Below are 15,259 nucleotides of genomic sequence, written 5' to 3' on the forward strand. Positions count from 1 at the left end.
CACTAAAATAAATACGTTGTTGGGTAGGTTCAGACAAGTTTAGACATATTGACCTGACTGCAAATGGATCTTTCATTGAGAAAATCAACTTTGATTCATAGAAATAAAACCACGGCAGACACAGAGTCATTCAGAAGGTCACTGGATGAATTCGCAACCTATCAGCCCTTTGTAATCGAGACACACTGGGGCAATCTGCTCCCAAGTGACAGTGCCTATCATTGAGGCCTTTTAAATGCCACTGTCATGTGTGACACAGACATGTAAGAAGTTAAATTGTTAGCTCTGATCGCATTAGTTGCTCTCAAGTGCCGGCTATTTAATGCAGCTAGCATGCACATTGTAAAGACCAGGCTCAGCTCCTGAGCCCGATCCACATTGTGACACAGCACTGCCACCGCACATTTAAACAGCTAAGAAAACAACAATATGAAGGTAGAGTCAGTACCCCTTAGATTTGTGTTTCATAATCTGTGGCTCTCCAGTTGTTGTGAAACTACTCCCATCATGCCATTACAGTCTATTGGGGAGCACTGCTTTAGATACACGGCATGTACATTTTGGTGTATACATTGCATTGGTTGAGAACCTAGGCTATAAATGATACATTAATGAGAGCTATGGATGTCAGGCAAAACTTACAGGATCATATCTGACTCATTATAGAAGTTGATATTAAAGTGAACCTGTCATCTAATTCATACTGCCTAAGCCACTGACAGCATGAATCAGAGCCTGGCTGCGTGATTGCAGCCAGAGATATTTTTTCTGAAATGCTCCAGTGTTTCAGGGAGAATCCACTGTAAAGATCCAGTCGAGGACCAGAGTTATCCCGGTCCGCTCTCCTGCTGGCTCTTCTCTGTGTTGCTGCAGGTGATTGACAGGTCTCTCCATCTTGTGTGCATAAGGAAAGACCTGTCAATCACCTGGAGCGGCGCTGGGAAGATTGGTTCTTTAAAGCTAATATTCTCTGAAACGCTAGAATGATTCCGAAAAAAAATATACTTAGCTGTTATCAGGTAGCCAGGCTCTGATTCATGCAGCCCATTGGTTTGTGCAGCATGAATCGCCTAACAGGTTCCCTTTAAATTTTGTGGTTCTAGTAAAACATTTTTTTTCTTTAATAGCTTTGTGGAAAAAAAAATAAGAAAGATAATTAGATCAGTAACAATCCTCACCCTCCCAGAAAGACAAGAAACCAAAGGCTCTGTGAATAACTTCTAATTAGAGGCAGGGTGACCTCATTCTTACTATGAGGAACAATACAGTTTTTTATAATTAGTTTAAGTATACTCACAGGATTTGTGACATCTAAAGTGCTACTCTTATTATCCCATTTGTTTTAATTTTTGTTTTCTGCTATTTTCACTTACAAGCTACAGTATGTACATACATGGAAATGAAGGCAGCAAATGTGGTACATTATACAGAGTTACAAAGTGTGGCCAACAACCACTCACTTATTCTTCATTTTTCTGGATTCCCTCCTTTTTTCTTGCTGTAGTTGTTCAATCTTCTGCTGCATCTCTTCCTGCTTAGCGATGATAGCGTGAATCATTGCCATGGCTGCGTTCACCTCTTCCTATAACATTATTGATAGAGGGAATGAATATATTTGATGGTGTTAAATGGGTTGTCCGGCCTTAGGCTATAAGTCTGCAGTAACTGTGACTGCAGATTTGTGAATACTCACATCGCTCGCACTGCGCACTGAGGATAATTAGTAAAAATCATTAAAAAAATGATTAAAGCACTGAAATTTGTTAATTTAGTGTTAAAGAGGTTGAACACTACTTTTTTATGGATCGCCTATCCTTACGATAGGCCATAAATATCTGATCGGTGAGGATGCGACACCCAGCACCCCCCACCAATCAGCTGTTACCGGCAGTAGTGAGTAGTGGCAGATGGATATTCTCACATGATGCTGGAACACAGCAGCTCCGTCATTACTTTAGTGGCTTTAAATTATGTTAGGCTGGTTTATTGGAAGAGCAGATACAGGGAGAAAATGAAGTTATTTTCTCCCTGCAGCCACTTGCTTCCAGTCATCAGGATGGTGCAGGGAGCAGCTAATGTCACTGCTCACTGTACAGTGCATACGCTGTAATCACTCCCCCTGAATCTTGCCTGATAACCTGCTCTGCACAAATACGCTACACAGACGTTGCAGAAAAGGCTGTCAATCAAGGTGTCAGTGAGTGAATACAGTGTACTCACTGTGCAATGTCCAGGTAGCTCCCTGCACCATCGCAATGACAGGAAGCGAGCGGCAACACGGAGAATAAAACTTAATTTTCTTCCTGAAGTCACTGCTCCAATATTTCAGTTGAACATGATTTAAACACCATTTAACAGCAGATTACCACTATATCTGCAGGTAAATAACATTTCTGGACGTGACATGTTCCTTTTATTCTTACTGCATAGGCATAAGTAATTTTTAAGTCACATTGCCTTTCACACTGGGGTGCCTTCTGTGCTCACTGTGGACCCCCTACTCTATTTCACTTTGAATAGTGCAGTGAAAGTGACAACTAATACTAGCTTTCAATCTAAGCAACTACTATATTTTACACCCTATAAACAAAAGTATGGTCCTGGACAGGTAAGACTGGAGCTGATGTTTCACCCCATGTACAATGTTTTTGTCTAAAGGCTTTCAAATGTTTTTTTCACTTAATAATTTGTCATTTTGGCACATAAATATTTACCAGCTAACACAGAACCATATTCATTTTTGTTTAATGAAGTGTATTTTTTTTTTATTACAGAGAATGAAGTGGTAGTGCATGTGTGACCCCAGCCCTATTTACTCCGATGGGGACAGTGCTTACACATGCAGACTACCACTCTCATACACACATTGTGAGGCAGTGACCGGGATCGTATACAAGGGACGTTATATATCCCCCAGAATGTGTACAGAGACCTATTAAATCCATTGGAGTGCATTGCAGTCACAAATTCACCTGCGGCTGCAATGCAGGAATGAAGGTGAGCATTGACCTGGTCAGGCTATCTGCTAAGGCAGATTAGTAAAACCCGGCAGGGCCTTCATTTCTTGGAGGAGGTCACAGGAAGGCAGTGGGGCGGCCTCCTCCCTCCAACCCGGGTTTTCCAGTGGCTCTTGCCACAGGTCCTTTAAAAACCCTGCACTAAGGATTAGTGTTGTTCTGTGTTGGAACCTGCTAGGAGCATAGCGTGTATTTTTATGGGCCTATGTGGAGATCAGACGTGCCCGGTCTCAGGCTTATGACCTCCTGCAGCTGGTAAAGAAGTGGCTCCAGCCTGAGACTTTGTCTCCAGCCCAGATGGTGGAGAGGGTGGTGGTTGACCGGCTGGTGAAGACTCTGCCAGCCGCTATCCAATGTTGGGTGGGCAAGGGGACCCCGGCACACTCGACCACGTGGTCAGCCTGATCGAGCGCTACTCGGCCACTCATGACTTTATCCGTGACTCTGCCCCCTCGCGGCTGTCACGCCGATCCCTGCCAACCCAGGAACTGGGAAAGGGGTCGCGTCCCTCTGCTGAGAACAGTCAGCACCGTACCCGTGCTGAAGGGGTATCCCGGAATGAGAGTGTCAGGAGACCAGTTCCCTCCCAAACAGTCATAAGACCTAACAGTACCTCCACCATTAGGTGCTGGCCTTGTCAGGGGCCGGGACATATGGTTGCTAACTGCCCCCTGACTACGGAACCCATGGACTGCGGGTTTATCCGCTGGGTCTCAATGTACGCCCAGACTGTCTGCACTGCGAGCGCCGACCCCCCGGACAGTGAACATCAACTGTGCCAGGTACTGGTTAATGGGTACCCCACGGAGGCCCTCCAAGATTTGGGGAGCCTAGTGACTTTGGTACATGGGTCGCTGGTGGCAGGAGACAACCCTAGTGGACGGACAGTCGGGGTTGTGTGTATCCATGGGGACCTCTGAGAGTACCCAACCGCGGAGGTAGTGCTGTCCACGCCATGTGGAGACATAAAACATGTGGTGGGGGTGGTAAAAACTCTTCCCTATGTGACTGTGTTGGGAAGAGACTTGCCCCTGTTCAGGACTCTGTGGAAAAACAAAATCCATTCTCCCCTGGTAAAATGTATTACAGGCGCTGTACCCAACGAACCCGAGTCAGGGGTACCTGCTATAGGGTTGTCCAACCTAGGGACAGAGTGTGACTCCGATAGGTTTCCCCTAGAGGTGCTGGCAGGAGAGGTTGAGGAGACCCCATCGATCCCCAAGGTGGAAGTGTCCCGGAGCATGTTTGGGACAGCTCAGCTACAGGATCCCACTCTGACTTGGGCGCGGGAACGGGTGTTAGAGGTAAATGGCGTAGCTCAACAGCCCGGTGCAGATACTGTATTTCCACGCATGGTAGTCAACGGTGAGTTGCTCTATAGGGTAGACAAAATCAGGGATGAGGTTGTGGAACAGTTAGTGGTACCTCAGTCGTACCGTCGGACGGTTCTGGAGTTGGCACACACACACCTGCTGGGTGGACATTTAGGGGTTAAAAAGACGCAAGAGCGTATCTTGCAGAGGTTCTTTTGGCCGGGGGTTTACGCAGAGGTCCAAAGGTACTGCGAATCCTGCCCCGAATGTCAGTTGACCACACCCACCGCAAGTTTCTGTAGCTTATTGGTACCCCTGCCAGTGATAGAGGTACCTTTTGAACGGATTCCAATGGACTTGGTAGGGTCCATTGTAAAATCCGCTCATGGCCACCAACATATACTGGTGGTCGTCGACTATGCCACCCGGTATCCGGAGGCTATACCGCTACGCCACACCTCAGCAAAACCGATTGCACGGGAGCTGTTTGCCATGTTCTGTCGCCTTGGACTACCTAAGGAGATCCTGACGGATCAAGGGACCCCTTTTATGTCCAAAGTGACAAGGGAACTTTGCAAACTGCTAAAAATTAAACAATTGCGCACCTCAGTGTACCACGTTCAAACCGACGAGTTAGTAGAACGGTTCAATAAAACCCTCAAGTCCATGTTAAAAATGGTGGTTTCTAAGGACGGAAGGGATTGGGACATGTTGCTACCCTATTTGATGTTCGCCATCCGTGAGGTACCCCAGGCTTTCACAGGGTTCTCTCTCTTTGAGTTATTGTACGGCAGACACCCTAGGGGTCTGTTGGACGTAGCCAAAGAGACGTGGGAACAAGAGCCGACTCCACATAGGAGTATAATTGAACACGTGGCTAGTATGCAGGACCGGATCGCGGCGGTCATGCCCATCGTGAAAGAACATCTGTTAGATGCCCAGGCAGCCCAGAGGTGCACATATAATTAAAGAGCCAGAGTCAGGTCTTTTAACAAGGGTGATCGGGTGTTAGTACTGGTACCCACAGCAGAGAGTAAGCTCATGGCCAAGTGGCAAGGGCCATATGAGGTTTGAGAAAAGGTGGGGGAGGTAAATTACCGGGTGTATCAGCCCGGAAGGAGGAAAGCTGAGCAGCTTTATCATGTAAACCTGCTAAAACCTTGGAAAGATTGAGAGTGTTTAGTTACAGACGTCACTTCAGGCATGCCGTCAGAGAGTTCTCTACCTTCAACCAGGGGTGCGTCCGGGGGAGAGGTCAGGATAAGTGATGCTCTCACTAAACAGCAGCGACGGGAGGCTCGCTCACTGTTGCAGCAGAATACCGACGTGTTCTCAGAGCTACCGGGTAGGACTACAGTTCTCCAACATGACATTGTCACCGAACCTGGGGTAAGGGTGCGAATGAGACCGTACCGGGTACACGAAGCCCGGAGGCTAGCCATCACTGCTGAGGTAAAACAGATGCTCCAGTTAGGCGTCATCGAGGAATCGCGGAGTGAGTGAGCTAGCCCCATCGTACTGATTCCGAAACCAGACGGATCATTACGCTTCTGTAACGATTTCCGAAAACTAAATGAAGTGTCGAAGTTTGACCATTATCCAATGCTCAGGGTGGATGAGCTGATTGAGAGACTGGGGCAGGCCCAGTACTTTACCACACTCGATCTCACCAAGGATTACTGGCAGGTACCTCTCTCGAAATCGGCGAAGGAAAAGACCGCCTTCAAAACTCCGGAGGGTCTATATCACTATGTGGTCTTACCTTTTGGGTTACATGGGGCCCCGGCTACATTCCAGAGGTTGATGGACATAGTGCTCAAACCTCATCAGGAGTGCGCGTCCGCGTATCTAGATGATATTATCATCTTTAGCACCGACTGGCATACGCATCTATCCCAGGTACAAGCAGTGCTGGATTCTCTCAGAGCCACGGGGTTAACGGCAAACCCCAAAAAATGCATGATAGGGCTGGAGGAAGCCCGATATTTGGGGTATGTGATTGGCCGAGGAGTTATCAAGCCCCAAATCAATACAGTTGAGGCCATAAAAAATTGGCCTAAACCGTCAAGTACAAAGCAGGTGAGGGCGTTCCTTGGCATCCTTGGGTATTACCGCCGGTTTATACCTAATTTTGCTGGGAGAACGGCGGCCCTGACCGATCTTTTGAAAGGAAAAAAATCGGTAATGGTTCGGTGGAACCCTCAGACAGAAGAAGCCTTTCAGTCCATGAAGTTGGCCATGTGTGGACAGCCGGTCTTCATCAGCCCCAACTTCAAGGAAACCTTCATTGTACAGACAGATGCCTCGGAGGTAGGCTTAGGGGCGGTATTGTCACAAAAAGTGAATGGTGAAGAGCACCCAGTCACCTACTGGAGTAGAAAACTTGTCCCGGCAGAGAAAAACTATAGGGTGGTAGAGAAAGTGTGTTTGGCTATTAAGTGGGCCTTGGAATCGCTACGTTATTATTTACTCGGGCGTCAGTTCCGCTTGGTGACGGACCACTCACCCTTGGTATGGATGAGAAATACCAAGGAGAGGAATGCACGAGTGACCAGGTGGTTCCTGTCACTGCAAAATTTCAGTTTCTCTGTAGAACATCGCCCTGGGAAGCCGCAGGCAAACGCGGATGCCCTGTCCCGGGCACCCTGTATGGTGTCAAATGTTCAACCCCACAAGTTTGAACAGAGGGGGAAGATATGTGAGGCAGTGACCAGGATCGTATACGAGGGACGTTATATATCCCTCAGAATGTGTACAGAGTCCTATTAAATCCATTGGAGTGCATTGCAGTCACAAACTCACCTGCGGCTGCAATGCAGGAATGAAGGTGAGCATGGACCTGGTCAGGCTATCTGGCTAAGGCAGATTAAGTAACACCCGGCATTTCTTGGGGGAGGTTACAGGAAGGCAGTGGGGCGGCCTCCTCCCTGCAACCCGGGTTTTCCAGTGGCTCTTGCCACAGGTCCTTTGAAAACCCTGCACTAAGGATTAGTGTTGTTCTATGTTGGAACCTGCTAGGAGCATAGCAGGGAAGCTTGGCGGGCCTGTGAGCAGCTGAACCCACGCCTGGGAAGGCTCTGCACCTGTCAGGCTCTGAGCGGCCCGGCGCGGCCGTTGCCCACTGCAACCGTTCTTTAAGGACTCATGTTAACCCGGCTGCGAACCGGAGGACTTTTCTGTTACCCGTGAGTTGCTGAATAAAGCTGTTTATGTTGGACTTGCTTGGGTCACTGCCTCAGTTACTGCACGGTGTGAACACCGCCGCCTTACAACATGAAATATGAATGGAGCAGTGGTCCATATGCAAGGGGGAATTTCAGACTCCCATTTTTTCTGGATGTCTTAGCAAGAGGTACCCAGTGATCTTACACCCTGCTGGTAGGTAATACGTGTATTTCATTTTACAACCCTTTCAAGCACGGTTTGTCTCAGTAAAGTGCATCTCACTACTTCTAGTACATAACCTTAGTGAAAAAAGCTCCCTACTTTATAATTGTTTGCAAACATAGTGCTAAGATATCCAATACAATGCTTTTCTATGCTTTCCTATAGAAAAGGGCACAGTATAAAACATATACTGTACCTTGCTGTATACATTTTCACTAGAGAAGTCTATGGCTGAGTTATGTTACTATGTACCTACATATTGAAGTGAACTGACCCTATGTTCCCCTTACTGGGTATGTGCAATATTAAAAAACATATCACTTAGTTCCGGCCTCCCTCCCAATACAGTCATTACATCCCATTCACCATTGATACCTTCAAGTTGTTAAGAGAATTTTTCAACTCTGTAACCTTCTCTTCCATGGTACAGCGACAGCTCTTGACTTTCTCCTCCAAGGCATATTCACCATGTTGAATTCGGGACAATTCCTGCATAGCCTCTGTGAAGCCCGTCTTAAGTTCAGAGGCCAAAATCTGCAACTAATAAATATTTTCAAAACAAAATGCTGAAATTTTCTGCTTCATATTCATATGATTTCTTAGTTTCCAATATTTCAGTACTGATGTCTCTGTAGATCAGCAACATGCTTAAAGGGAACCTGTCACCAAGTTTTTCCCATATGAGATAAGGCCAGCACCTGTAAGCCCCCATATACAGCATTCTATACTTCTGTATATATGTCCCCAATTCACTTTGCACAACACAAAAAAATAGCTTTTATTATACTCACCTACGGGGCGGTCCGGTCTGATGGGCGTCGCTGGTCTTGATGCAGAGCCTCCTCTTTTTTTGCGATCACCGTCCTCCTTCTTGGTTCGTGTGGATGACCCGTCCTACTTCATCCACACAGTTTCGTCCATCACGCTCCTGCGCAGCCGTACTTCTGTCTGCCCTGCTGAAGGCAGAGCAAAATATTGTAATGCGCATGCGTAAGGAACAGGCAAAGTACGCCAGCGCATGCGCACTACAATACTTTGTTCTGCCCTCGACAGGGCAGAGAGAAGTACCCCTCTGCAGGAGCGTGATTATGTGGATGATGTAGGACATGTCATCAACTCGAAGCAGGTAAGGAGGACAGCGATCGCAAGAAGAGAGGAGACCCCAGATAAAGACCAGCTATGCCCATTGGACAGGACCACACCATAGGTGAGTATAATAAAAGCGTTTTTTTTTGTGTTATGCAGAGCGGATTGGGGACTTATCTACAGCATTCTAAAATGCTGTATATGAGGGATTACAAGTGCCGGCCCTACTTTATATCGTAAAACCTGCTGACAGGTTCCCTTTAAGACATCAAGAGGGTTTTCCATTAAAAACGAAAATTATGGCATGTATCGCTATAATACGCAATCACTTTATGATCAATGGCAGTCCAACTTCTAGAACCACCACCGATCCTGAGAATAAAAAGCACCAACATTGTGTCTCCTTCTAATTTTTTCCTGTTCTATGATCAGTGAAGGGGACAGAGCACTAAACCAGGACTGCGACCCTTTCATTGGCAGAATTTATGGAGATCCTAGCGATATGCCATCACTTTCTTTATGAGGTAAAAAATAACACATAAGTGACCAAAAACAAGATATTTATCAATAAAGCAACACACATCTCTATTTTTTCCTGTAAAAACAGACAAAAACATTAACCGATCCCTGAGTGACCCCACTCACTTTATTGCTGCGGCTCAACTACCCCTGCTTCTAAAAAGGCTTGTGAGGGCCGAAACAATCATAATCCTAAATCGCCGTATGCATTACTACATATTTGATATATGCGACTTAAATGAAGCCTCGAATTTCTGCGTTTTTACCCTTAACGGCATAAACAGGACCGTGCTACGGTTTTGTCTGTTTTTTTCTTTCAACTAAATAGAGGATACCATAATGTACCGCACATTTATGGAACTAAAATATCTTCATATCCATTAAAAGGTAATAGAACTACAAGAATATCTTGTTTTTTCCAAAGAGAGCAACGGTTTTGTTGTGACAGATCAACTGAAAAACAATGGAGTCCATCGAGTGTTCCTTTAGATCTGCCCACATCTGGCCCATCGCTGTGGTTTGTGTTGTGAAAAGATCTTAGACATTTAGGCCTACGATATTATGGGCTACAATGATGATGTCCCTACATTGCTAAATGGTTACTACTTCTCTAATGGCAATCTTCTGCTGATAAAACTGGTATTTGTCTCTACATTTTTAGGTGGCAAAAATCAGGTGACAGATTCCCTTTAAAAAAAAACCTCAAAATTGGTAAACTGACTAATGTAAACAGTTCTATTTACTTAGGATTTCTTTCACTGCTTGGGGAAAATGCTATAACAAACAAGTTGATGGTTAAAGGGGTTGTCTACTGCTTTGACAAGCCTTTCTGATTCCCCATGTTTGGCCCCATTAAAATAAAAGCTTATATTCACCTCCCGTGCCGGCGCCATTCCAGTGGTCGCTCTCCTGTGGCTCACGTGAGGTTGTTATGTCACGTGAGGCCTGCGCCCAATCAGTGCCGGCTTCACTGTCCCCACGTTCAGACATATAATTAACAGGCAGTGACAAGCCGCAACTCCTTTCCTGTTGGTTACTTATATGTCCGAAGTTTGCGCTGATTGGGTGCAGTCCTCGCATGACATAATGAGCAGGGCCGGTTTTAGACAAAGTGGGACTCTGGGCAAAAGTTTAAAGTGGGGCCCCAAATGCTCACATATTGCACCATCAGACAGACACATTTTGGTTGCATTTACATGTGCTGAGTTCAGGCCGTTAAATGAGCGTGATCGACAATATTGAAGTCATTTGACGCTTGTTTCCCGGCTTCTTGACATCGGCTAAGAAAGTATGATGGGCACAGAACAATCACTAATAGATCAATCTGTCCACAATGCCATATTGTGACACGATTTTGGCACATGGGATCAGTGTGTTAGGTCTCACCCATTACCGTTCCCACATGACCAAGTCCCGTGTCAGACGTGTCAAAAAGTATTTAAAACAGATAACAAATGTGGTGCAAGGAAGTTTATGGTGCACATAGCTTAGTTCCACTCATTCAATCCTCTGTATTATATGGTAATTGTTACAATGCACCCTAATATAATGCTATAATGCTGTATCATGCAAAGTAAAGTGGACCTTTATGCTCTAATTTTATTCAATTTGCTTCCCTAACTCTTCTGTTCTTTCTTTTTTTTTCCACCATACAGTTCCAGAGATATGGGTCCTTTTATTCAGTGCTAATTTTTATGGATAATCCTGTGAACCATGCCCCCTTGAAAAGACTATAAAAATTAGCACTAAATAAAAAGCCCCAAATTTATGGAACTATATGGTGGATTAAAACAATGATTGCTCATGGGTACAGCATGAGTACTTTTGGCTTGGTGAAAGATCCTTTTTAAAATGTTATGGAAACTGATGACACTACACAGTATATGGTATTTACTTTAATATATAATAATAATAATAATAATAATGATGACACAATACTTCCATGATACAATGATGGGGAATATAGATTGTGAGCCCCAGTGGAGACAGTGATGATGATGTCTGCAAAGCCCTGTTGAATTAATGGTGCTATATAAGTGAGTAAACTAATAAATAGTGTTGAGCCACCCCCGTAGTGTTCGAGTTCGGTTCGGTTCGTCGAACACCCGTGTGTTCGCCGAACTGTTCGTCGAACTGTTCGTCGAACACCTTCGAACACCGTTAAAACCAATGGCAGGCAAACAAAAACACATAGAAACACATAGAAAACACCTTCAAAGGTGTCCAAAAGCTGACAAACTGCTCAGAAGACATAACTAACACATGGAAAAGTGACAAGTACATATAGTCATGCGAAAATAAAAGAGGTGGAGGAGTAAAAGGAGGGGGAGACACAGATATAGGCATGTCATGCCCTTCTAAAATCCAAAAAGTGAGAAGCCGACACGGCCAGTCCGCTCCTGCCCGTGCCACCTCCGTGTCGCCGGGTTTGTGCCAGAGCCGCGGTGAACCCTGACGGCCAGCCCCCCTCTCCCAATACTGGTGCCTGTCCGCTGGTGGGTCGAGCGAGCCCCCCTGTGGTGGAGGCAGCTCTAAGCTTTTTAATTTAAATTGTCTCTCTAATTTGAATGAATACACTTTAAATCCATTTACAAGGATCTATTGGAGGGCAAGTCTCATGCCAGCAGCCGCGGTAATTCCAGCTCCAGTAGCGTCCACTAAAGCTGCTGCAGTTAAAAAGCTTTTATAAGGATCGAGCTCGGCTGTCCACCGCAAGGCATCCTACTGCCAGTCCCAGCCCCTATGCCTTGGGGTGCCTCCTGATGCTCTTCACTAAGTATCCCATGGTCCCGAAGCATTTCATTTGAAAAAATTAAGTGTCTAAACTACAGGTGGTGCAGCTTGCTTAACAGCCGGGATAATCCGCTTACTAGCAGACACTGCTACTAGGCACAAAGTATTTCCTGGGCTAGATGCAGTTAAAAATTTGTAATTAGATACTCTCGTTGGATGCTGAGAAAGCATTCCATAGAGTCTCCTGGCACGCCATATATGATTCTCTTAAAAAGCTTGGGGTAGGGGTCTAGGGGACCCTTTTATAGCCAAAATCACGGCCCTGTATCGCAATACGTCACCTAGGCTGAAGATAAATGGAACTGTAGCACCCTGAGGGCTCGGTTGCTAAAGACGTATTGCACCTCACCCAGAGGTGTGATATCTCACTCTCAGGTAAGGATGGAGTGTGGATCAGGACCCGACACCTGCATGCATTACACCACATTGCCGTGGGGCAGGGCGACCAATATGCCCCTGAGATGGGCACGACAGTCCCTGTCCCTGGCTGGAGTGGGGGGAGGGAACACTGAGGAAGGGGAACCCTGTAGTGCAGGAGCAGGGAGGAAGCAGTTCCTGGGTGCATTGAGAAGGGAGTATAAAAGGTGGGCACCATCTTAGTTCAGTGCAGAGAAGTCTGAGCAGAAGTGGCAGGGAGCAGGGGCTCTGCATGAGCTCTGCTCCGGAGGCGGGCCTAGTAACAGAGGCCCAGGCCTGGAAGAGGGAGAAGGAAGGAAGAGGAGCGGAGAAGGCTCCAGGAACGAGGAATGAAGGGATCCCAGGGGTGCGGACGGGCGAGTCGCCACCGCACGCCCGAATCCACCTGCGTGGAGGGGTCAGGCCAAAGGGGGAGACCGGTCCCCGAACTAGTGGAGGCAGGAAACGACCCTCAGCTAGAAACCGGAGGCTCTGACATTTTATGTGGCGCAGCCCCTCGCTACACCCGCTAGGAAGGCACCACATAGGGTCAGGGAAACTGGCACCAAGTTTACCAAGAGGAGGCCCGAGGCAGCCGGACAGAAGTGTTGGTAAGAAAGGCCAGACAAAGGACACACAAAGGGGGTCCTGTGAAGTGCTCCAAAGTTATCTGGGAGTTGTCTGAGCCCCTCACCTGGTGAGCACAGTACGACGTGGGCAGCCGTTACCTGCAGACGTGGTCTGGATAATAAGAACTGTGAGTAAAGGCCCTGAACTGCATCACTGACTCCGTGTCGTTACTGCTGCTGCCCTGCACCATCACCCCCATCCTCCGCATACACTGCCCTGAGGCTATACTCCTCCCGTGGGGAGTTATGCTACGCTCTGCTGCACCCACAACACCAGCCTCAGTGGTCTGCCCTGTAGCGGCGGTTCACTCTGACCGCAATCCACGGGTGGCGTAGTCGGACATTTAAACATGAAAACCACATAAATAGTTCCGCCACTGGTTTGACCGCCCTGAGCCACGGAACTGGGTCGCCGCCACGAAGACTACAACCACCAGCATCCACCAAAAAGGGTCCGGCTCCGGGTGTCCCAAGGCCCAGGGGGTGCGTCAGAACATTTTCATCACCTTTCACAATCACCAATGGGACAAGGCAGTGATGTCCTCTGTCCCCTCTCTTATACATCCTAGTGACGGAGCACCTGCTCTCATCAATTCGCCATAACCCCAATATTAGGTGGATTGAGGTGGGAGGCACCGAGTACAAGTGCTCTCTATTTGCTGATGATGTCCTAGTATATATCACTCAATCACATATATCCATCCATGCTGTTATGGCTGAAATAGATCACTTTGTTACATGGTAAAATTTTAAAATCAATGCAGCGAAGTCTGAGGCCCTCGATGTCTCCCTCCCCAAATCCATATAGGATTCCATCCAGTCCAACTTTCCCTTTGCCTGGCCCTCACAGGGTATCAAATACTTAGGAATTCCTATTCATAGAGACCTCTCCCATCTATGTTATCTTAATTTTGGGCCCTTTATTGAACAACTCCATACAGACCACGGTTGGCAAGTTAGAACTGTAAGATTCACTACGTGAACCACTGGTGTTTTGTGGAAAAGCACATGTACACTGCGTTCCAAATTATTATACAAAAAGTGTTTAGGAGTGATAAGGGAAGAATTTGTTTGTTTGTCAGTTAAACTCATTGATGGTGATGTGTGTCAGGGCTCTTTATATCACTGTAAGCAATTGCAGACACCTGTGCTAATTAGTTTGGCAGGTGTGTCCAATGAAAGGCAAGACTACTTAAGAAGGCTCTCTCACATTATTAAGCAGCCTACATTTTCTGCCAAAATGGGAAAGAAAAAGGATGTGTCGGCTGCTGAGAAGCAACAAATTGTGGAGTGTTTAGGTCAAGGCATGACTACAATCAACATTGTGCGATGATCAGGATGAAGTGTCTTGGCAATCAAGAAGTATGTAGCTGATTCACAGTACACACGTGTGCGTGCTGATAAGGGCAAATTGCAAATTGAGGACTCTTTCCTACAGGCAATTACGTCAGGTTGAAAGAGCAGCGGCAAAAAAGCCTTGTCATAGCAGCAGACAAGTTTTTGAAGCTGCTTGTGCCTCCAACGTCCCCCGAACAACAAGATGCAGGGTCCTTCAGAGGTTTGCAGCTGTGCATGCGCCATCCTGTCGACCTCCTCTATCCACTTCACACAAGCAGAAACGGCTCCAGTGGGCCAAACATTACATGAAGACTGATTTCAAAACTGTTTTGTTCATGGATGAGTGCCGTGCAGCGCTCGATTGTCCAGATGGATGGAGTGGAGGATGGCTGGTTGATGGACACCCCACGCAAACACGGCTACAGCGCCAACAAGGAGGAGGTGGAGTAATGTTTTGGGCTGGAATCATGGGGAGAGAGATTGTCGGCCCCTTTAGGATCCCTGAAGGCGCTAAAGATGAACTCCATAATGTATGTGGATTTTCTCAAACAGCACTTCCTGCCATGGTTCAAGAAGAAGAACCGTGTATTTCACAGCAAGATCATTTTTCTGCATGATAATGCACCATCTCATGCTGCACATAAAACATCTGCATCTCTGGCTGATATGGGCATAAAAGGGGACAAACTTATGGTGTGACCCCCATGCTCCCCTGACCTCTACCCCATTCAGAACCTTTGGAGCATCATTAAAAGGAGTGTCTATGATGGCGGGAGGCAGT

The 15,259-nt window shown here is 46.7% G+C and overlaps 1 protein-coding gene across 6 annotated transcripts in view; it reads right to left on the reverse strand.

Annotated features, from left to right (window-relative positions):
• ARHGEF33 (Rho guanine nucleotide exchange factor 33) overlaps positions 1 to 15,259 on the reverse strand; it is a 155,800-nt gene that overhangs the window by 67,855 nt on the left and 72,686 nt on the right. For all 6 annotated transcript variants that reach the window (XM_073672572.1, XM_073672567.1, XM_073672570.1 and 3 more), the window contains 2 exons: positions 8,093 to 8,257; positions 1,461 to 1,582 (listed from right to left, as the gene is read on the reverse strand). In XM_073672572.1, the coding sequence (XP_073528673.1) occupies positions 1,461 to 1,582; positions 8,093 to 8,257 (287 nt within the window). The remainder of the gene's footprint in view (positions 1 to 1,460; positions 1,583 to 8,092; positions 8,258 to 15,259) is intronic.

Source organism: Phyllobates terribilis, unplaced genomic scaffold (assembly GCF_046119375.1).
Source record: "Phyllobates terribilis strain yellow unplaced genomic scaffold, ASM4611937v1 Scaffold_3__8_contigs__length_932513732, whole genome shotgun sequence".
NCBI lineage: Eukaryota > Metazoa > Chordata > Amphibia > Anura > Dendrobatidae > Phyllobates > Phyllobates terribilis.